Here is a 22981-nt window from a genome sequence, read left to right on the forward strand (position 1 = left end):
AGAGAGAAAGAGAGAGAGGGAGAGAGGGAGAGAGAAAGAGAAAGAGAGAGAGGGAGAGAGAAAGAGAGAGGGAGAGAGAAAGAGAGAGGGAGAGAGAAAGAGAGAGAGAAAGAGAGAGAGAGAGAAAGAAAAAGAGTGCCAGAAGGGGAAAGAGAGAGAGAGAGAGAGAGAGAGAGAGAGAGAGCCAGAGAGAGGGAGAGGGAGAGGGAGAGGGAGAGGGAGAGGGAGAGGGAGAGGGAGAGGGAGAGGGAGAGGGAGAGGGAGAGGGAGAGGAGAGGGAGAGGGAGAGGGAGAGGGAGAGGGAGAGAAAAAGAGAGAAGAGTGCCAGAAGGGGAAAGAGAGAGAGAGAGAGAGAGAGAGAGAGAGAGAGAAAAAGGAGAGAGAGAGAGAGAGAGAGAGAGAGAGAAAAAGGAGAGAGAGAGAGAGAAAAAGGAGAGAGAGAGAGAGAGAGAGAGAGAGAGGGGGGGGGGGGGAAAGAGAGAGAGGGAGAGAGAGAGACACAGACAGAGAGACAGAGAGTGAGATAAAAAAAACATTTTAAAAATGTAAGCACCAGCTTTGCTGCAGCATGTCTGTGACACAAACAGTTCCACAGTGAAAGGACAGGACAATGAAGGAAAGGCGTGACCTGATACCGCACAGTGCTATTTGATTGTGGAGGCAGTACAGTCCTCACCAAACACAGAAGCACTCCACTTCGAGCAGCAATCTCTCGACAGTGACCAGCAAGAGCCGCTGCTCCGCCTCACCACCCCCCCACATTAATACCTACCTTAATGCTGATTCTTTCAAAGAGATTCTCCTGGTCCTGGGTGTGGTCCGCCATGTTGATGCCATGGATGACCTGCAAGTGTTTCTCAAGGGTCAGCCGACTACTGAAGGTCCTCTTTCCCTCGGTGCAGTGTCTGGAACACAGACAGGATGTCACAGGATGTCCCCGGCATTCAAACTATCCAGCTTTACATATATATGTCAAAAAGGATAGATTACTTTCAGAGAACAGATTAGCGGCAAACATGAAAGGGAAACCCCATAATATGTTTTGAAAATATTAAAGGGGACCTTGCCTCTGTTCAACAAAGAGAGGGGGGGGGGGGAGTGAAAAAGATAAATCCTGCAACTTCAAGCCTAATGTCGGTGGTGGGGAAAGACTTGGGGACATTAAGCCAGGGCAAAATGAATGAAAACAAGCTCGGATTTGTTAAATGCAAATCGTGTTTGACTAACTTGATCTCCTCCTCACATATGTTCAATGACCCAGCCTCCACAGCTCTCTGGGACAGAGAATTCCACAGATTTACCACCCTCTGAGAAGAAACTCCTTCTCATCTCCGTCTTAAAAGGACGGCCCCTTATTCTGAGACTATGCCCCCTAGTTCGAGATTCCCCCACGAGGAACAAACTGGCCTCAACAACTCTCTGTGGTAGAGAATTCCACAGGTTCACAATTCTCTGGGTGAAGAAGTTTCTCCTCATCTCAGTCCTAAATGGCTTACCCCTTATCCTTAGACTGTGACCCCTGGTTCTGGACTTCCCCAACATTGGGAACATTCTGCCTGCATCTAACCTGTCCAATCCCGTCAGAATTTTATATGTTTCTATGAGATCCCCTCTCATTCTTCTAAATTCCAGTGAATATAAGCCCAGTCGATCCAGTCTCTCCTCATATGTCAGTCCTGCCATCCCAGGAATCAGTCTGGTGAACCTTCGCTGCACTCCCTCAATAGCAAGAATGTCCTTCCTCAGATTAGGAGACCAAAACTGAACACAATATTCCAGGTGAGGCCTCACCAAGGCCCTGTACAACTGCAGTAAGACCTCCCTGCTCCTATACTCAAATCCTCTCGATATGAAGGCCAACATACCATTTGCCTTCTTCACTGCATGCTGTACCTGCATGCCAACTTTCAATGACTGATGTACCATGACACCCAGGTCTCGTTGCACCTCCCCTTTTCCTAATCTGTCACCATTCAGATAATCTGCAATGGAATGGAATGGATGGGAGGGAGCGGGGATAGGTAGACGGGATGGGGGAACATAACATAAGAACTAGGAGCAGGAGTCGGCCATACGGCCCCTCGAGCCTGCTCCGCCATTTAATAAGATCACGGCTGATCTGATCATGGACTCAGCTCCACTTCCCCGCCCACTCCCCATAACCCTCGACTCCCTTATCACTCAAAAATCTGTCTATCTCCACCTTAAATATATTCAATGACCCAGCCTCCACAGCTCTCTGAGGCAGAGAATTCCACAGATTTACAACCCTTTGAAAGAAGAAATTCCTCCTCATCGCCATCTTAAATTCTGAGACTATGTGCCCCCTCGTTCTAGATTCCCCCACGAGGGGAAACATCCTCTCTGCATCTACTCTGTCCAGCCCCCTCAGAATCTTATACATTTCGTTAAGATCACCTCTCATTCTTCTAAACTCCAATGAGAACAGGCCCAACCTGCTCAACCTTTCCTCATAAGTCAACCCCCTCATCTCAGGAATCAACCGAGTGAATCTTCTCTGAACTGCCTCCAATGCGAGAACATCCTTCCTTAAATACGGAGACCAAAACTGCACGCAGTACTCCAGGTGTGGCCTGACCAATGCCCTGTACAGTTGTAACATAGAAACATAGAAAATAGGTGCAGGAGCAGGCCATTCAGCCCCTCTAGCCTGCACCGCCATTCAATGAGTTCATGGCTGAACATGAAACTTCAGTACCCCCTTCCTGCTTTCTCGCCATAACCCTTGATCCCCCGAGTAGTAAGGACTTCATCTAACTCCCTTTTGAATATATTTAGTGAATTGGCCTCAACTACTTTCTGTGGTAGAGAATTCCACAGGTTCACCACTCTCTGGGTGAAGAAGTTTCTCCTCATCTCGGTCCTAAATGGCTTACCCCTTATCCTCAGACTGTGACCCCTGGTTCTGGACTTCCCCAACATTGGGAACATTCTTTCTGCATCTAACCTGTCTAAACCCGTCAGAATTTTAAACGTTTCTATGAGGTCCCCTCTCATTCTTCTGAACTCCAGTGAATACAAGCCCAATTGATCCAATTGTAGCAGGACTTCTCTGCTTTTATACTCCATCCCCCTTGCAATAAAGGCCAACGTTCCATTTGCCTTCCTGATCACTTGCTGTACCTGCATACTCACTTCTTGTGTTTCGCGACTTTTGCCGAGAGAGAATGTGAATTGGAAAGGGTGCGGTTACCGGCAGTTGTAAACGCGTTTAATCCCCTCGTGGTTGACCCGGACGTGTCTCCGTAAACTCGGCGCGGAGCAGAACGATCTCTCGCAGAGTCGGCACGGGAACTTCTTCATCGCCTGCCGGCAACAGGGGAATAACACACAGCCGGGAATGTTAGTCACAGCTCGGGGACACACACCGTGCCCTGCACGTACCCCCACCCCCCCGCCCACCGACACATCTCAAACATCGCAAGGCACTGCATCAGCAACCGGTAACTCTACTGCGGCAATTGCGGCTACACCGGCAGCCATTCAGTGCACAGTCACCTCGCACAGACATCATTGCGGTGATGGCGATGGTTGACGGAATCATTTTTGGTCGGGGCACCGTATCAAACGCCACAGACAGATGAATGACTACCCAAGGGGGCAGATGGGGTCTCGAGATCCAAAGCGACCTTCATTATCCCTGGGAGTGTTTGATGGGGACAGTGTAGAGGGAGCTTTACTCTGTATCTAACCCCCTGTACCTGCCCTGGGAGTGTTTGATGGGGACAGTGCAGAGGGAGCTTTACTCTGTATCTAACCCCCTGTACCTGCCCTGGGAGTGTTTGATGGGGACAGTGCAGAGGGAGCTTTCTCTGTATCTAACCCCCTGTACCTGCCCTGGGAGTGTTTGATGGGGACAGTGTAGAGGGAGCTTTACTCTGTATCTAACCCCCTGTACCTGTCCTGGGAGTGTTTGATGGGGACAGTGTAGAGGGAGCTTTACTCTGTATCTAACCCCGTGCTGTACCTGCCCTGGGAATGTTTGATGGGACAGTGTAGAGGGAGCTTTACTCTGTATCTAACCCCCTGTACCTGTCCTGGGAGTGTTTGATGGGACAGTGTAGAGGGAGCTTTACTCTGTATCTAACCCCGTGCTGCACCTGCCCTGGGAGTGTTTATGGAGGCCTGAAGCATTGCAAAATAAGAATCCAGGAGTTTCGAAGCCAATGCCACAGCGGGCACGGTTCGAGCGGAGACCGATGGAGGTGAGCGACGGGAGGTGCGAGTCCTTGGCTCACGATCACCCGGTGCTGACCAGACACACGACTGCGTCCCGCGTACACTGACCTTGCCATGGTCTTTCTTCATGTGGGCGACGTACTCCTCTCGCTCGGGGAACCACATCTGACACTGCCCGCACGTCCAGCCCGCGTTCTTCAACTTCAGCCGCATCTCCTTCCGCCGCTGGAGGGTCAGCACGGCCTTGGGGCTGGAGGACGACTCGTCAGTCGATGAGTCCGTGGAGCCCGGACTCGACTTTGCCGCTGGCTTCACCGGCGGCACGATCCGGGTCTGGATCACGTCCTCGCTTTTCAAGCTGGAATGGGTGGTCTGAGGGGAGGGAGGCAGCATTTATTCTTGTGCCCCTCCGACAGTGCGGCGCTCCCTCAGTACCACCCCTCCGACAGTGCGGGGCTCCCTCAGTACTGCCCCTCCGACAGTGCGGCACTCCCTCAGTACCGCCCCTCCGACAGTGCGGCACTCCCTCAGTACCGCCCCTCCGACAGTGCGGCGCTCCCTCAGTACTGCCCCTCCGACAGTGCGGCGCTCCCTCAGTACTGCCCCTCCGACAGTGCGGCGCTCCCTCAGTACTGCCCCTCCGACAGTGCGAGGCTCCCTCAGTACTGCCCCTCCGACAGTGCGGCACTCCCTCAGTACCGCCCCTCCAACAGTGCGGCGCTCCCTCAGTACTGCCCCTCCGACAGTGCGGCACTCCCTCAGTACCGCCCCTCCGACAGTGCGGCGCTCCCTCAGTACTGCCCCTCCGACAGTGCGGCACTCCCTCAGTACCGCCCCTCCGACAGTGCGGCGCTCCCTCAGTACCGCCCCTCCGACAGCACACCCTCAGTACCCCCCACTACTGACTCTTCCCCACCCAACCCAGTTTGACCCCTCACCTTGATGTGCTCCATCATGGTCCGTTTCTGTGCAAAGAGCACTGGGCAGTGCGGGCACTTGAAGACACTGACCCGCTGCTTGCTCAGGTGCTGGTCAAAGTGGGCACTTAGCAATGGCTGATGAGTAAAGACGGTATCACACATGGCGCATTTGTGAATCACTCTGTGGGAGAGGGTGAGAGGGTGAGAGGGTGAGAGGGTGAGAGGGTGAGAGGGTGAGAGGGTGAGAGGGTGAGAGGGTGAGAGGGTGAGAGGGTGAGAGGGTGAGAGGGTGAGAGGGGGAAAAAAGAAACAAAAGTTAATGGTAACTCCTCGGGGCAGAGGGTTTTAAATGCCCGCTGCCACAGTAATTAGCATTACAAGGAACCAGGTCAGAGTTTAACATATCCCGCACTGGGAGGGGATCTCACTTAACCAGTCCTGTTGTAGGTTCAACTCCCATTCCAGACACCCAACCACAAAATCCAGGCCGACACTCCCAGTGCAGTGCCGAGGGAGCGCCGCACCGTCGGAGGGGCCATCATTCGGATGAGACCTTAAACTGAGGCCCCGTCTGCTCTCCTGTCAAGTGGGCAAAAAAGATACAACGGCACTATTTTGAAGAAGTGCTGGGGGAGTTCTGTCCGGTGTCCTGGGGCCAATATTTATGCCTCAATCAATAAAACAAAAAAAAAAAACCCCAGCTGATCTGGGTCTTTATCACATTGCTGAGTGTGGGAGCTTGCTGTGCGCAAATTGAGCTGCCGCGTTTCCCACATTACAACAGTGACCGCACTCCAGAAGTACTTCACTGGCTGTAAAGCGCTTAGAGACGTCCGGTGGTCGGGAAAGGCGCTATAGAAATGCAAGTCTTTATTTCAGATATTAAACGTGATTGGGCTATTCAGCCACGGGGGGGGCATCACGGTCAAAACCAACCTGGTGCACACGGGTGCTCTCGGCCTGCAGGGACGACTGGATTCTGTGCCCGGTACAACTGCAGGCGCCTCCCGACTGCCCCAGCGAGGTTTGCTCACAGCTCGGCTCAGCACCAACCACACTGGGGCGAGGCATGTAACGGGCCACACCACCGTCCTCAGCCACTCTCCCATCATCGAACGCAAGGCCGTACTCTGCAGGCTGTCCTCCCCGTGCCCCAGGTCACCAGCCATTGTTTGAGAAGTTATTTCTCGCTCTCTCTGGCTCCGTATCCCTGCACCTACCGCCCTTCACCAACCTCTCTGGCTTTGGTCGATAAACATGTATCGAACCGTGGTTAGACCACACTTGGAGCACCGTGCACAGTTCTGGTCTCCATATACCTGGGTTAGACCACACTTGGAGCACCGTGCACAGTTCTGGTCTCCATATACCTGGGTTAGACCACACTTGGAGCACCGTGCACAGTTCTGGTCTCCATATACCGTGGTTAGACCACACTTGGAGCACCGTGCACAGTTCTGGTCTCCATATACCTGGGTTAGACCACACTTGGAGCACCGTGCACAGTTCTGGTCTCCATATACCTGGGTTAGACCACACTTGGAGCACCGTGCACAGTTCTGGTCTCCATATACCTGGGTTAGACCACACTTGGAGCACTGTGCACAGTTCTAGTCTCCATATACCGTGGTTAGACCACACTTGGAGCACCGTGCACAGTTCTGGTCTCTATATACCTGGGTTAGCCCACACTTGGAGCACTGTGTACAGTTCTGGTCTCCATATACCTGGGTTAGACCACACTTGGAGCACTGTGCACAGTTCTGGTCTCCATATACCTGGGTTAGACCACACTTGGAGCACCGTGCACAGTTCTGGTCTCCATATACCTGGGTTAGCCCACACTTGGAGCACTGTGCACAGTTCTGGTCTCTATATACCTGGGTTAGACCGCACTTGGAGCACCGTGCACAGTTCTGGTCTCCATATACCTGGGTTAGCCCACACTTGGAGCACTGTGCACAGTTCTGGTCTCTATATACCTGGGTTAGACCGCACTTGGAGCACCGTGCACAGTTCTGGTCTCCATATACCTGGGTTAGACCACACTTGGAGCACCGTGCACAGTTCTGGTCTCCATATACCTGGGTTAGACCACACTTGGAGCACCGTGCACAGTTCTGGTCTCCATATACCGTGGTTAGACCACACTTGGAGCACCGTGCACAGTTCTGGTCTCCATATACCTGGGTTAGACCACACTTGGAGCACCGTGCACAGTTCTGGTCTCCATATACCTGGGTTAGACCACACTTGGAGCACCGTGCACAGTTCTGGTCTCCATATACCTGGGTTAGACCACACTTGGAGCACTGTGCACAGTTCTAGTCTCCATATACCGTGGTTAGACCACACTTGGAGCACCGTGCACAGTTCTGGTCTCTATATACCTGGGTTAGCCCACACTTGGAGCACTGTGTACAGTTCTGGTCTCCATATACCTGGGTTAGACCACACTTGGAGCACTGTGCACAGTTCTGGTCTCCATATACCTGGGTTAGACCACACTTGGAGCACCGTGCACAGTTCTGGTCTCCATATACCTGGGTTAGCCCACACTTGGAGCACTGTGCACAGTTCCGGTCTCTATATACCTGGGTTAGACCGCACTTGGAGCACCGTGCACAGTTCTGGTCTCCATATACCTGGGTTAGCCCACACTTGGAGCACTGTGCACAGTTCTGGTCTCTATATACCTGGGTTAGACCGCACTTGGAGCACCGTGCACAGTTCTGGTCTCCATATACCTGGGTTAGACCACACTTGGAGCACCGTGCACAGTTCTGGTCTCTATATACCTGGGTTAGCCCACACTTGGAGCACCGTGCACAGTTCTGGTCTCTATATACCTGGGTTAGACCACACTGGAAGCACTGTGCACAGTTCTGGTCTCCATACACCTGGGTTAGTCCACACTTGGAGCACTGTGCACAGTTCTGGTCTCGATATACCTGGGTTAGACCACACTTGGAGCACTGTGCACAGTTCTGGTCTCGATATACCTGGGTTAGACCACACTTGGAGCACCGTGCACAGTTCTGGTCTCCATACACCTGGGTTAGTCCACACTTGGAGCACTGTGCACAGTTCTGGTCTCGATATACCTGGGTTAGCCCACACTTGGAGCCCTGTGCACAGTTCTGCACAGCATAGTACGGACCAAGAGCTGGAAAATGTGATTAGGCTGGGTAGCTCTTTCTTCGGCCAGCGCGGACATGATGGGCCAAATGGCCTCCTTCTGTGCCGTACATTAATATGATTCTACGGGACACGAGACCACCCGCACTTCGAAACCCTCCCGCCTGCCACTCACTTGGCTTGCTGGTTACTGATGCCCGGGTGCTGTGTGTAGATGTGCGAGTGGGCACTGGGGGCCGATTTGAACGCCATCGGGCAGATTGGGCACTTGTGGAAGGCCTCACAGTGTACGTCCTGGATGTGAGACTTGATCGAGGTGATCCCTCCGTACACCACTCCGCACTGGGGGCACCTTCGGGAGAAAAGAGAGAGAGAGAGATCGGTTTAAGCAACACTGGATTATTAAATACCATGGCGTTGAAGAGCCCAGGGCTGTGTCTCTCCGCACAGGAGCTCTGAAGCACAGTATGCAAAGTTGAGGAGTATCTCCCGGACAGCTTGGGTACTCATTTTGGTTCTTGCTTGAGCCGCAGACTGAATGATACAAAGAACTTGCATTTCTATAGCGCCTTTCACAACCTCAGGACGTTGCAAAGCGCTTTACAACCACTGAAGTACTTTGGAAGTGCAGTCATTGTTGTAATGCAGGAAATGCGGCAGCTTAATGTGCGCACAGCAAGCTCCCACAGACAGCAACGATTTGTTTGTTTAGTGATGTTGGTTGAGGGATAAATATTGGCCCAAGGACACCGGGGAGAACTCCCCCTGCTCTTCTTCCAATAGTGGCCCCGGGATCTTTTACATCCACCCGAGAGGGCAGACGGGGCCTCGGTTTAACGTCTCATCCAAAAGACGGCACCTCCGACAGTGCAGCCTCCCTCAGTACTGCCCCTCCGACAGTGCGGCGCTCCCTCAGTACTGCCCCTCCGACAGTGCAGCCTCCCTCAGTACTGCCCCTCCGACAGTGCGCCGCTCCCTCTGTACTGCCCCTCCGACAGTGCGCCGCTCCCTCAGTACTGCCCCTCAGACAGTGCGGCGCTCCCTCAGTACTGCCCCTCCGACAGTGCGGCAGTCCCTCAGTATTGCCCCTCCGACAGTGCGGCGCTCCCTCAGTACCGCCCCTCCGACAGTGCGGGGCTCCCTCAGTACTGCCCCTCCGACAGTGCGGGGCTCCCTCAGTATTGCCCCTCCGACAGTGCGCCGCTCCCTCAGTACTGCCCTCCCTCAGTACTGCCCCTCCGACAGTGCGGCGCTCCCTCAGTACTGCCCCTCCGACAGTGCGGCAGTCCCTCAGTATTGCCCCTCCGACAGTACAGCGCTCCCTCAGTACCGCCCCTCCGACAGTCCCTCAGTACTGCCCCTCCGACAGCGCGGCGCTCCCTCAGCATTGCGAGAGTGTCGGCCTGGATTTTGTGCTTCAGACTCTGGAGTGGGACTTGAACCCACCACCTTCTGACTCAGCGAGACGATAGTGCTGCTCACTGAGCCACAATCACCAGGATGACTACACATCAAAAAGTATTTCACTGGGTGTAGAGCACTTTGTGACGACTGGAGATTGTGAAAGACGCAATATAAATACAAGTTCTCTCTTAACTTCCCATCTCTCCCACCGCAGGGATAATGTCCCACTGCACATGTCCGTATCAGTCACCGCCCCCCCCCCCCCGGGAGACCATGGGCCAAGTGACCTACAACACACACACAGTCAGGAAGTTTGATCGAACGTTTTCAGAGCGAAACAAGCCGGAAGGACGGAAGAGCTGGTTGCTCAGAAGCTGCACTGTCATCATCATCGGCAGTCCCTCGGGATCGAGGGAGACTTGCTTCCACTCCTGAAGTGAGTCCTTCGGTGGCTGAACAGCCCAATACGAGAGCCACAGACCCTGTCACAGGTGGGACAGACAGTGGTTGAGGGAAGGGGAGGGTGGGACTGGTTTGCCGCACGCTCCTTCCGCTGCCTGCGCTTGGTTTCTGCACGCTCTCGGCGACGAGACTCGAGGTGCTCAGCGCCCTCCCGGATGCACTTCCTCCACTCAGGGCGGACTGGTCTTTGGGCCCAGGGACTCCCAGGTGTCGGTGGGGGATGTTGCACTTTATCAGGGAGGCTTTGAGGGTGGTCCCTTGTAACGTTTCCTCTGCCCACCTTTGGCTCGTTTGCCGTGAAGGAGTTCCGAGTAGAGCGCTTGCTTTGGGAGTCTCGTGTCTGGGGACATGCGGACAATGTGGCCCCGCCCAGCGGAGCTGGTCGAGTGTGGTCAGTGCTTCGATGCTGGGGATGTTGGCCTGGTCGAGGACGCTAACGGTGGTGCGTCTGTCCTCCCAGGGGATTTGCAGAGACATCGTTGGGTGGTATTTCTCCAGCGACTTGAGGTGTCCACTGTACATGGTCCACGTCTCTGAGCCATACAGGAGGGCGGGTATCACTACAGCCCTGTAGACCATGAGCTTGGTGGCAGATTTGAGGGGCCTGGTCTTCAAACATTCTTTTCCTCATGTGGCCAAAGGCTGCACTAGCGCACTGGAGGCGGTGTTGGATCTCGTCGTCAATGTCTGCTCTTGTTGATAAGAGGCTCCCGAGGTGTGGGAAATGGTAGCACAGGGTCGGTAGGATTTTATAAACCGCTGCTCCTCCGTCCAACAGGTTGCAGACACTGTCTCCACTTCTCTCAGCCCAGCTCCCGTCCGGCGAGAGACAGAGAACCGGGGTTAAGTCCCAGTCGGTGTTCCAAAGCAACACAAACCCTTCCCTGCCCACGGCTCCTACCGGGTAAACACACCAGGTGGCGCTGGGCTGATCCCTCACGGAGCACGGGGTCGGGTTAAACAGACCAGCGCCAACGCACACGCTCCCGCTCACTGGCCAGCGTCTCCCGCTGTAAACTGGGCGCCAATACTGAGCCTGGACGGAATGGGGTTTAACTACGGTAAGCGTTCCGCTCGAACCACCTCGGGGCTCGCGCAGGAGGGAGGGCCGCGTGGGGGATGGAGGGAGGGTAGCGAGGGTATAAGATTCTGAGTGGGCCTCGGCAGAGTAGACGCAGAGAGGATGTTTCCCCTCGTGGAGGGAAATCTAGAACTCGGGGGGGGGGGGGGGGGGGCATAGTTTCGGAATAAGGCAGAAATGAGGAGGAATTTCTTCTCTCTCCGAGGGTGGTGAATCTGTGGAATTCTGCGCCCCGGGGAGCTGTGGAGGCTGGGTCATTGAATTTTGAACGATAAGGGAGCCAAGGGTCACGGGGAGCGGGCGGGGAACTGGAGCCGAGTCCATGATCAGATCGCCCGCGATCTTATTGAATGGTGGCGCAGGCTCGAGGGGCCGAATGGCCGACTCTTGCTCCTGTTCATACTTGGGGGTGGGGGGGTAACGTGTGCCCGATATTTCATGGGAACACGGCAGAGTGAGGGGGGGGGAGAGAAATCCAGCGAGAGACAGAGAACCGGGGTCAAGTCCCAGTCGGTGGCAGTGCTTCCGGAACCAGCTTCCAGAGGCTGTTTATCTCCAACAACGGGCACAATATCAGGCCGTTGAGAAGGATCTCCAACTGCAGTGTTGACATAGCCCCACTCCCAATCAATTCTTCAACACACCGTCTCTTCCAATCAGCCGAATAATTGACACTTTTTTTTCTGGCCAGATTAAAAAAAAAACTTGAACTGGGCAATAATTTGAATGAAATATCAGCAGTTTGGAATTTAGCAGTGAAAAATAAAATTCAGATAATGTGAACAAAGCAGCTTTGAATCGCGTGGACTTTACTCGGAGGACTTCCGTCACCAGTTAAGGGAGCGTGCCACAACTACGCTGCTGGCAACACTGCGCCCTGATCCGCGAACCCCGGGGCCGCCCTCGCCCGCCCGCCCCCTCGCCCGCCCCCCTCGCCCGCCCCCCCCCTCGCCCGCCCCCCCCGTCACCTACTTGTATCCGACCTTGCGGGCAAAGTGAAAGCAGAAGTCCTTGGCGTGCCCCTGGATGTGGGTGGCCCGGCAGGCCCCGCCACACTCGGGGCAGGTGCATGGCGACTTGCTCTTGTGCAGGCGGTAGTGGGCGGCGTAGCTGCACTTGGTGGGCAGCAACATCTGGCACAGCTGGCACACCTGCGGGGAGGAAGCAATGCAAGCACGTCAGAGAGAGCAGCCCCGGGAGCAGGCCCCTCCGCCATTCAATTATATTTATTAGCAGGGATACAGGATTGGCTAACTGACAGAGGACACAGCGTCGGGATAAATGGCCCATTCTCGGGTCGGCAATCAGTGACCCGTGGGGGGCCGCAGGGATCAGTGCTGGGACCCCAACTATTTACAATCTATATTAACGACTTGGAAGAAGGGACCGAGTGTAACGGAGCCAAGTTTGCTGACGATACAAAGATGGGAGGAAAAGCAATGTGTGAGGAGGACACAAAAAAATCTGCAAAAGGACAGAGACAGGCTCAGGTGAGTGGGCAAAAATTAGGCAGATGGAGTATAATGTGGGAAAGTGTGAGGTCATGCACTTTGGCAGAAAAAAATCAAAGAGCAAGTTATTATTTAAATGGAGTAAGATTGCAAAGTGCTGCAGTACAGCGGGACCTGGGGGTTACTTGTGCATGAAACACAAAAGGATAGTATGCAGGTACAGCAAGTGATCAGGAAGGTCAATGGTATCTTGGCCTTTATTGCAAAGGGGATGGAGTATAAAAGCAGGGAAGTCTTGCTACAGCTATACAGGGTATTGGTGAGGCCACACCTGGAATACTGCGTGCAGTTTTGGTTTCCGTATTTATGAAAGGATAGACCTGCTTTGGAGGCAGTTCAGAGAAGGTTCACTCGGTTGATTCCGGGAGATGAGGGGGTTGACTTATGAGGAAAGGTTGAGGAGGTTGGGCCTCTACTCATTGGAATTCAGAAGAATGAGAGGTGATCTTATCGAAACGTATCAGATTATGAGGGGGCTCGACAAGGTGGATGCAGAGAGGATGTTTCCACTGATGGGGGAGACTAGAACTAGGGGGCACGGTCTTAGAATAAGGGGCCGCCCATTTAAAACTGAGATGAGGAGAAATTTCTTCTCTCGGAGGGTTGTAAATCTGTGAAATTCGTTGCCTGAGAGAGCTGTGGAAGCCGGGACATTGAATAAATTTAAGACAGAAATAGACAGTTTCTTAACCGATAAGGGGGCGGGCAGGGAAGTGGAGCTGAGTCCATGAGTTAAATGGCGGAGCAGACTCGAAGGGCCGTATGGCCTACTCCTGTTCCTATTTATGTTCTTAAACAGCTGCAGGAGACGACCACTGGGCCCCTCGAGCCTCGCCCCGCCATTCAATGAGATCGCGGCTAGTCATCTGCCTCAACTCCACTTCCCCGTGCTTGCAAATGTTGCGCCTACGCCGCCTCCAGAGAACGCAACCACCACACCAAAGACATGCCGAGGCGGCCATTTTGGACCATCGCCAAAGCCCTTCAGCGATCGCCCCTCCGTCTCGATGACCGACGGCGAAATGCTTGGAAGAACTGCGACCTACGAAATGGATTCCTTAGAGGAGCCCACAGTACAACCTGAAGGATCAAACCTTCCTCGCAAACAGTGGACAACCATCAACCATAAGAACTAGGAGCTATAGCCATTCGGCCCCTCGAGCCTGCTCCGCCATTCAATGAGATCACGGCTGATCTTCGACCTCAACTCCACTTTCCCCGCCCGATCCCTCGATTCCCTTAATATCCAACAATCTATCGATCTCAGCCTTGAATATACTCAGTGACTGAGCCTCCACAGCCCTCTGGGGCAGAGAATTCCAAAGATTCACCTCCCTCTGAGTGAAGAAATTCCTCCTCATCTCAGTCCTCAATGGCCGAGCCCTTATCCTGAGACTGTGACCCCTGGTTCTAGACTCCCCAGCCCGGGGGAAACATCCTCCCTGCATCTACCCTGTCAAGCCCTGTAAGAATGTTGTATGTTTCAATGAGATCACCCTCTCATTCTTCTAAACTCCAGAGAATATCAGCCCAGTCTACTCAATCTCTCCTCATAGGACAATCCCCCCCTCCCAGGAATCAGTCTGGTGAACCTTCGCTGCACTCCCTCTGTGGCAAGTATATCCTTCCTTAGGTAAGGAGACCCAAACTGTGCACAATACTCCAGGTGTGGTCTCACCAGGGCCCGATATAATCGCAGTAAGACGTCTTTACTCTTATACTCAAATCCTCCTGTAATAAAGGCCAACAGGCCATTTGCTTTAATCACTTGCTGTACCTGCAGGTTAACTTTCAGTGGTTCGTGTACACGGACACCCAGGTCCCTCTGAACACCGACATTTCACAATCTCTCACCGTTTAAAGAACACTCTGCTTTTCTATTGTTCCGACCAAAGTGGATAACTTCACATTTCTCCACATTATATTCCATTTGCCATGTTCTTGCCCACTCACTTAGCCATGTCTGTAGCCCCTTGAGGCCTCTTTGCATCCTCCTCACAACTTGCATTCCCACCGAGCTTTGTATCATCAGCAAACTTGGATAAATTACATTTGGTCCCCTCATCCCAATCATTGATATATATTGTGAATAGCTGGGGCCCCAGCACTGATCCCTGCGGCACTCCACTAGTTACAGCCTGCCAACCCGAAAATGACCCGTTTATTCCTACTCTGTTTTCAGTCCGTTAACCAATCCTCAATCCATGCTCGTATATTAACCCCAATCCCATGAGCCCTAATTTTGTTTAATAACAAAATGTGTGTGGCACCTTATCGAATACCTTCTGAAAATCCAATTACATCACATCCACTGGTTCCCCTTTATCTATTCTGCTAGTTACCCCAACAGATTTGTCAAACATTTGACATAAAGAATACATTAGTACCACAGAGTGACAGCGTGAGGGAGCTGGATTAACATCAGTAGAGATACAGTCAGTAACACAGGGTGCTGGGGGAGAGGGGTTACTGAGTGACAGTGTGAGGGAGCTGGATTAACATCAGTACAGATACAGTCAGTAACACAGGACGCTGGGGGAGAGGGGTTACTGAGTGACAGTGTGAGGGAGCTGGATTAACATCAGTACAGATACAGTCAGTAACACAGGGCGCTGGGGGAGAGGGGTTACTGAGTGACAGCGAGGGGGAACTGGATTAACATCAGTACAGATACAGTCAGTAACACAGGGTGCTGGGGGAGAGGGGTTACTGAGTGACAGTGTGAGGGAGCTGGATTAACATCAGTAGAGATACAGTCAGTAACACAGGGTGCTGGGGGAGAGGGGTTACTGAGTGACAGTGTGAGGGAGCTGGATTAACATCCGTACAGATACAGTCAGTAACAGGACGCTGGGGGAGAGGGGTTACTGAGTGACAGTGTGAGGGAGCTGGATTAACATCAGTACAGATACAGTCAGTAACACAGGACGCTGGGGGAGAGGGGTTACTGAGTGACAGCGAGGGGGAACTGGATTAACATCAGTACAGATACAGTCAGTAACACAGGGCGCTAGGGATGGGGTTACTGAGTGACAGTGTGAGGGAGCTGGATTAACATCAGTACAGATACAGTCAGTAACACAGGGCGCTGGGGGAGAGGGGGGGGGGGGTTACTGAGTGACAGTGTGAGGGAGCTGGATTAACATCAGTACAGATACAGTCAGTAACACAGGACGCTGGGGGAGAGGGGTTACTGAGTGACAGTGTGAGGGAGCTGGATTAACATCAGTACAGATACAGTCAGTAACACAGGGCGCTGGGGGAGAGGGGTTACTGAGTGACAGTGTGAGGGAGCTGGATTAACATCAGTACAGATACAGTCAGTAACACAGGGCGCTGGGGGAGAGGGGTTACTGAGTGACAGTGTGAGGGAGCTGGATTAACATCAGTACAGATAGTCAGTAACACAGGGCGCTGGGGGAGGAGGGAGGGAGGAGGGGGGGGGGGTTACTGAGTGACAGCGAGGGGGAACTGGATTATCAGTTAGCCTGAAGTGCTGTGCTCAGTTCTTGATTTTGTCATATTTCAGATGGGATACCCATCAAGTCTGTATCTGTATTTTTCCCACATGGATCACAGTTTATTGCCCAAACTCTTCCTGTTAACACATCATTATTTTCAATTCGTTTTACAGGATGTGGACGTCACGAGCAAGGCCAGCACCTACTGCCCATCCCCAATTGCCCTGGAGGAGGCGATGGTGAGCTACCTTTTTGACCTGCTGCCGTACGTGTGGTGAAATTACTCCCACCGTGCCCACAGTGGTTTGGTACAATCGAGTGGCTCGCTCGGCCATTTCAGAGGGCAGTTAAGCATCACAGAAAGGCCCAGCCTGGGTAAGGGCGGCACATGTCCAATAAAAAGGACATTAGTGAACCAGATGTGTTTTTAGTGATAGTTTCGTGGTCACCATTACTGATGCAGGCTTTTTATTGGAGATTTATTAAATCAGCTGCCATGGTGGGACATGAACTCATGTCTCTGGATCAATAGTCGGCCCCTGGATTACTAGCCCAGTAACATAACCACTATGGTACCGTACTCCAAGGCCAAACAGTTAGTTAGTGAGCAGCACAAGGTGGCAACAGGCAGCTGCTTCAAGAACGGGAGGGAATACGGGCGAGGTGTATGCGTTGGTGGGGTGAATGGAAGGGGCTGAACCCAGTTAAACGTAGGGAGTATGATTAAGAAGTTTGCAGATGACACTAACATCGGCTGTGTGGTTGATAATGAAGAAGAAAGCTGTGGACTGCAGGAAGATATCAATGAACTGGTCAGGCGGGCAGAACAGTGGCAAATGGAATTCAATCTAGAAGTGTGAGGTGATGCATTTGGGGAGGGCTAACAAGGCAAGGGAATACACATTAAATGATAGGGCACTGAGAAGTGTAGAGGAACAAAGGGGCCTGGGAGTGCAGGGCCACAGATCCCTGAAGGTAGCAGGCCAGGTGGATAAGGTGGTTAAGATGACATACGGAATGCTTGCCTTCATTAGCCGAGGCATGGAATACAAGAGCAGGAAGGTTATGCTTGAACTGTATAAACACTGGTTAGGCCACAGCTGGAGTACTGCGTGCAGTTCTGGTCACCACATTACAGGAAAGATGTGATTGCACTAGAGGGTTCAGAGGAGATTTACCAGGATGTTGCACTGGAGAGGGTACAGAGGAGATTTACCAGGATGTTGCACTGGAGAGGGTACAGAGGAGATTTACCAGCATGTTGCACTGGAGAGGGTACAGAGATTTACCAGGATGTTGCACTGGAGAGGGTACAGAGGAGATTTACCAGGATGTTGCACTAGAGAGGGTACAGAGGAGATTTACCAGGATGTTGCACTAGAGAGGGTACAAAGGAGATTTACCAGGATGTTGCACTAGAGAGGGTACAGAGATTTACCAGGATGTTGCACTAGAGAGGGTACAGATGAGATTTACCAAAATGTTGCACTGGAGAGGGTACAGAGGAGATTTACCAGGATATTGCAATAGAGAGGGTACAGAGGAGATTTACCAGGATGTTGCACTAGAGAGGGTACAAAGGAGATTTACCAGGATGTTGCACTCGAGAGGGTACAGAGGAGATTTACCAGGATGTTGCACTGGAGAGGGTGCAGAGAAGATTCACCAGGATGTTGCCCGTAGCAATGAGGAAAGATTGGATAGGCTGGGGTTGTTTTCTTTGGAACAGAGGAGGCTGAGGGGAGACCTGATTGAGGTGTATAAAATGATGAGGGGCCTGGATAGAGTGGATAGGACGGACCTGTTTCCCTCAGCAGAGGGGTCAACAACCAGGGGGCAGAGATTGAAAGTAATTGGGGGGAGGTTTAGAGGGGATTTGAGGGGAAATTTCTTCGAGTGTCAACATAAGAAATAGGAGAAGTTGGCCACATGGCCCCCTCGAGCTCCGCCATTCACTAAAATCATGGCTGATGGGTGGTGGGGGTCTGGGGAGGAACTCACGGCCCGAAAGGGTGGTAGAGGCAGAAACCCTCACCACATTTGGATGTGCAGCTTGAAGTGCCGTAACCCACAGGGCTACGGACCCAGAGCGGGAAAGTGGGATTAGTCTGGGTGGCTCTTGGTCGGCCGGCACGGACACGATGGGCCGAAATGGCCTCGTTCCGTGCTGTAAACGTCTCTATCTCCCCCTCCCCCCCCACCAACCCCCTCCCCCCCCCACCAACCCCCTCCCCCCCCCACCAACCCCCTCCCCACACTCACCTGCGCAGCCGCGCTGGGTGTCCCCACTTGGAAGTGCGCTGCCAGCCCGAGCCGGTCGGTGAACTGCTGCTCGCACTCGGTGCAGTTGAAGTTGTCGCTGGTGAGGAGGGCCGGGTCGGGGAGCAGGGGTATCGCCGGGGCGGGGGCCTGCGGGGGTCCGGGGGCCGCGCTCTTGCCGCCGGCCTTGGGGGTCCCGGCGGGCGGGCCCGAGGAGGAGGAGGAGGTCGTTGCCCCCACCACCGGCGCCACGTCGGGCTGGCCGATCATCTGGTCCAGGGTGATGGGCTTCATGACGAGGTTGGAGCACTGCATGACCAAGCCCTTGTCCTTGTGCTCGCGGGCGTGCAGCATCAGGCTGCAGCGGTTGAAGAAGACCAGCCGCTTGGCGCAGTGGTTGCAGGTCACGTCGATACGCATGCTACGGCGGTCATAGTGGCGGTACAGGCTCTTCTCCAGGGCGAAGGAGTCTCCGCACTCGAGGCAGCGGTACCCGGACGGGGGCAGTGCCAAGCAGCTGTCGGCCGGCGGGCACAGGTTGGGCTTGTAGGTGGGCAGCGGGTTCTTGCCGTTGAGCAGCTTGTGGAAGGCCTCCACCAGCGGGGCCTGGCTGCGGGCGACGGCGGCGGACGGGGCGGACTTCTGGGCCGAGGGGGCGCCGTTCACCGCCTTGGTGGCCAGCTGCAGGGTGGTGGTGGTGGTGGTGGCGGCGTACTTGGGAGCTGGGGCCAGGGCCTTGGCAGGGGCGGCAGGCACCGCGGGCAGCGTCTGGGGCACCAGGTTGAGGCTGGCCAGGTGGACGCTCTTGGAGACGGGCTTGGCCGAGGGGGCGGGGGCGCCCCCAGTGGCCTTCTGCGCGATGCTGGCCGCCACCAGCATGGCGGTGCTGGCGTTCTGGAAGGTGGAGGTGGGCAGGACGGTGCCCTTCACGATGGCGCCGTTGCCGAGCTGCAGGCTGACCACGTCGCCGCGGGCGGGAGCCGGGGCGGGCGTCTCCGTCCCGGGCGGAAGCAGACCCGTGGCGGGCCCTTCCCCCTCCCCCTCCTCCATCCGCTCCACCTCCTCGCCCGCCGCCGCTCCGCCATCGGGGTCGGACGGGACCCGCGTCACCGTGCGCATGATGTCACCGCTCGAAGTCTTGATGGTCTTGATGCGCACCTTGAGGGGCCGGGAGGAGCTGGTGGAGGAGGAGGCCTTGCTGCAGCCGCTGTCGTCGTCGTCGTCGTCGTCGTCGCTGGAGGCGCTGGGCGGGCTGTCAGGCCGCCTGGCCATCGGCCGGCCCAGGCACGGGGGCGAAGGGAAGGCCTCGGGGCTGCCCTTGGAGGTGCCAGTGGGCGACCCAGCGGGGCTGGGCAGGGGGGGCAGCAGCGGCTCGGCGGGGGGCTTGGGTTCGGGCGACACCGTTACGCCGGAGTTGGGGTCGGGGTCGGGCCAGGGCGAGACGGGGGAGGTCGGGAGGGGCGAGGAGAAGGCGCGATCGTCCCGCGCCCTGTCGGGGTCCTCGGGCAGGCTGGCCTCCGGCTCGCTGCTCTGCTCCATGGCCTCGGACTCCAAGTCCGACTGCTTCTCCTCCTCCTCCTCTTCCTCCTCCTCCTCCTCATCATCATCTTCATCCTCCTCCTCCCCCGCCTCATCATAGTCATCCTCCTCATCTTCGTCATCCGAGGATCTGGATTTGCCGTTGGCCCCCGTCTGCCGCTCGTGGTCGGGGGGAAAACTCCGGGAATACCCCTCGGGCGATTTCGGCGCCCCGCCCTCGCTCGGCGCCCGGGAACAACCGGAGGCCTGGAGGGCGGGCAGGGCGGGAAAGAGGGGGGAGCGACGGGAGAAGCGGCGGGGGTCCCGGCCCTTCTCCTCCGCGCCGGACCGCTCCTCGGCCGGGGCCGCAGCCTGGGTTTCCGGATCCCCGGCCGGGCTGTAGAGAGGGGGCAGCCCCTCGGTTTCCTTGCGCCCGGTTTTGGGCTGGCCGCTCGGCCAGCTCTCCGGGTCGGGGGTCGGCGACCCGGCCGGGTCGGGGGAGCGGACCGCCGGGCCGGCCTCGAAGCCGTTGAGCATGGGGCCGGAGTCAAAGCGGCGGCCCTCCGTGCCGGGGGAGTGGGGGGGCGAGGGGGACGCGCCCCGCTTGGGGCTGGCGCTGTTCTTGACGATCACGCTGACCGCTGGTTCGTCGGGCGGGGGCGCAGCGAGATCGGCGGCCGGGGTCTTGCCGGCGGTGGCTGGGGAAGGGGCTGGGGTAGCTTTCAGCGGGGCCTCGCCCTGGCTCGACTCAATGGTGTCCTTCGGATCCAGATCGGGAATGTCAAAGGCTGCCAACAGGTCATCAAAGTCAGGAGTGGTCATGTCGCCCATTATAGGAAGACTAGTTAAACCTGCAGAAGGAGACAAAGAGAGAGATATAGTTCCGGCTAATTTCACCTCCCCCCCTCTCCCTCCCCCACCGCCCCTCCCGAAGGTGCCGACTCTCATGGAGCTGTGGGCGCCAGTACCCCGCACGCGAGATCTTTCCCTCCGTGCCAGCCGACACAGCAAACGCTGCAGCCTCTTTGACTGGGTGAGGCATCACAGCCCAGCCCGATCCCCTTTCGCGAGCGACACCCACGCACAGAGGCAGCACCCACCCACCAGTGTCCCTGGATCAGCAGCGGGGGCTCACGACTCAATTGTCCCCTCCATAACCCGGGGATCGCCGATGCCGATCGTAATGCCGGTTACGATGCGTTTACACCCGAGGCAAAATCCGTTAACGCGCAGGGTGGGGGGAGGGGATCCAACTTAAAAATAAAAGAATAAAACTTCACGGTTTAACTTCATTAACGGCCGGCATTCGTTCCAGGAGCTGCCCCTTGTAACTTAATCTGAAGTTGGGTTGCCGCAGGGAAAATAAAAACATCCATCTACTCTCACGGGTTGTCAAGGCGCCCGGGGACCGACGGCAAGGTCAGGATCGCGTTTGCCGGCATCTCTGCTGACTCAGTATTGCGAGCCCACACGGTACCCGAGGCCCAAGTCTGCACCCGGCTGGGATGGCAGCGAGTGCTCGACAAAGGGTCTCGACGCCCCCCTCTGCTGGCCAGGGTCGGAGGGGAGACACATAACCCGAGGCCCCTGCTCCAGGCCGCCATCCAGTGACTCCCGCGGGAACGTACGTCGGTGCCAGGAAGGGGATTGCAGAGTGGCAGTGATGCCTTGCTTGCGGCCGGCAGGCATGGACTCGTGCGGCACGGGAGGCAGCCAATAGGATAACTGGCAAAAGAACCACACACCTTGCATTTATACGGCGCCTTTAACAAAGTAAAACAACCCCAAGGCGCTGCACAGGGGCGATTGTCAAACACCATTTGACACACAGCCGCACAAAGGAAAGGGAAGACTTGCATTTATATAGCGCCTTTCATGGCCACCGGACGTCTTAAGGCACTTTACAGCCAATGAAGTACTTTTGGTCGCTGTTGTAATGTGGGAAACGCGGCAGCTCAATTTGTGCACAGCAAGCTCCCACACACAGCAATGTGATAATGACCCGGATCGTCTGTTTTAGTGATGTTGGTCGAGGGATAAATATTGGTCCCAGGACACCGGAGAGTATTCCCCCTGCTCTTCTTCCTATAGTGGCCCCGGGATCTTTTACATCCACCCGAGAGGGCAGGCGGGGCCTCGGTTTAACATCTCATCCGAAAGACGGCCCCTCCGACAGTGCGGCGCTCCCTCAGTACTGCCCCTCCGATAATGCGGCGCTCCCTCAGCACTGCCCCTCCGACAATGCGGTGCACCCTCAGTACTGCCCCTCCAACAGTGCGGCGCTCCCTCAGTACTGCCCCTCCGACAGTGCGGCACTCCCTCAGTACCGCCCCTCCGACAGTGCGGCACTCCCTCAGTACCGCCCCTCCGACAGTGCGGCACTCCCTCAGTACTGCCCCTCCGACAGTGCGGCACTCCCTCAGTACTGCCCCTCCGACAGTGCGGCACTCCCTCAGTACTGCCCCTCCGACAGTGCGGCACTCCCTCAGTACCGCCCCTCCGACAGTGTGGCACTCCCTCAGTACCGCCCCTCCGACAGTGCGGCACTCCCTCAGTACCGCCCCTCCGACAGTGCGGCACTCCCTCAGTACTGTCCCTCCAACAGTGCGGTACCATCCCTGCAGAGACAGGACGGACGGACAGAATCACGCTTTTGAAGGTTTGAACCGCAGTGCTCTGTACGATTCTGACTGAATTGTGTGGGTTGATGGTTGCCAGCTGGTGCAGTATCAGCCGTGGCACAGAGAGTTGTGTCCTCGCCTCATGAGCCAGAAGGTTGTGGGTTCAATGCTTAGAGACTTCGAGAATTTAGCATAACTATGGCCGCCTATTTCCATCTCCGTAACATCGCCCGCCTCAGCTCATCTGCTACGGAAACCTTCATCCGTGCCTTTGTTACCTCCAGATTTGATTATTCCAACGCACTCCTGGCCGGCCTCCCACATTCTATCCTACGTAAACTAGAGGTGACCCAAAACTCGGCTACCCCCGTGTCCTAACTCGCACCCAGTCCCGCTCACCCATCAC

At 55.4% G+C, this 22981-nt stretch overlaps 1 protein-coding gene across 1 annotated transcript in view; it reads right to left on the reverse strand.

Moving 5' to 3' along the window:
- Positions 1–539: 539 nt before the first annotated feature.
- Positions 540–22981, reverse strand: part of LOC139240153 (zinc finger protein 687-like) — a 53925-nt gene continuing 31483 nt past the window's right edge. The window contains exons 3-9 of the mRNA XM_070868539.1: positions 18440–20805; positions 12178–12356; positions 8434–8610; positions 5139–5301; positions 4309–4572; positions 3215–3327; positions 540–905 (exon numbers count right to left, since the gene is read on the reverse strand). Coding sequence (XP_070724640.1) covers positions 746–905; positions 3215–3327; positions 4309–4572; positions 5139–5301; positions 8434–8610; positions 12178–12356; positions 18440–20785 — 3402 coding nt within the window. The 5' untranslated portion in view covers positions 20786–20805 and the 3' untranslated portion in view covers positions 540–745. The remainder of the gene's footprint in view (positions 906–3214; positions 3328–4308; positions 4573–5138; positions 5302–8433; positions 8611–12177; positions 12357–18439; positions 20806–22981) is intronic.

The sequence above is a fragment of the Pristiophorus japonicus genome, chromosome 30 (genome assembly GCF_044704955.1).
Source record: "Pristiophorus japonicus isolate sPriJap1 chromosome 30, sPriJap1.hap1, whole genome shotgun sequence".
Lineage (NCBI taxonomy): Eukaryota > Metazoa > Chordata > Chondrichthyes > Pristiophoridae > Pristiophorus > Pristiophorus japonicus.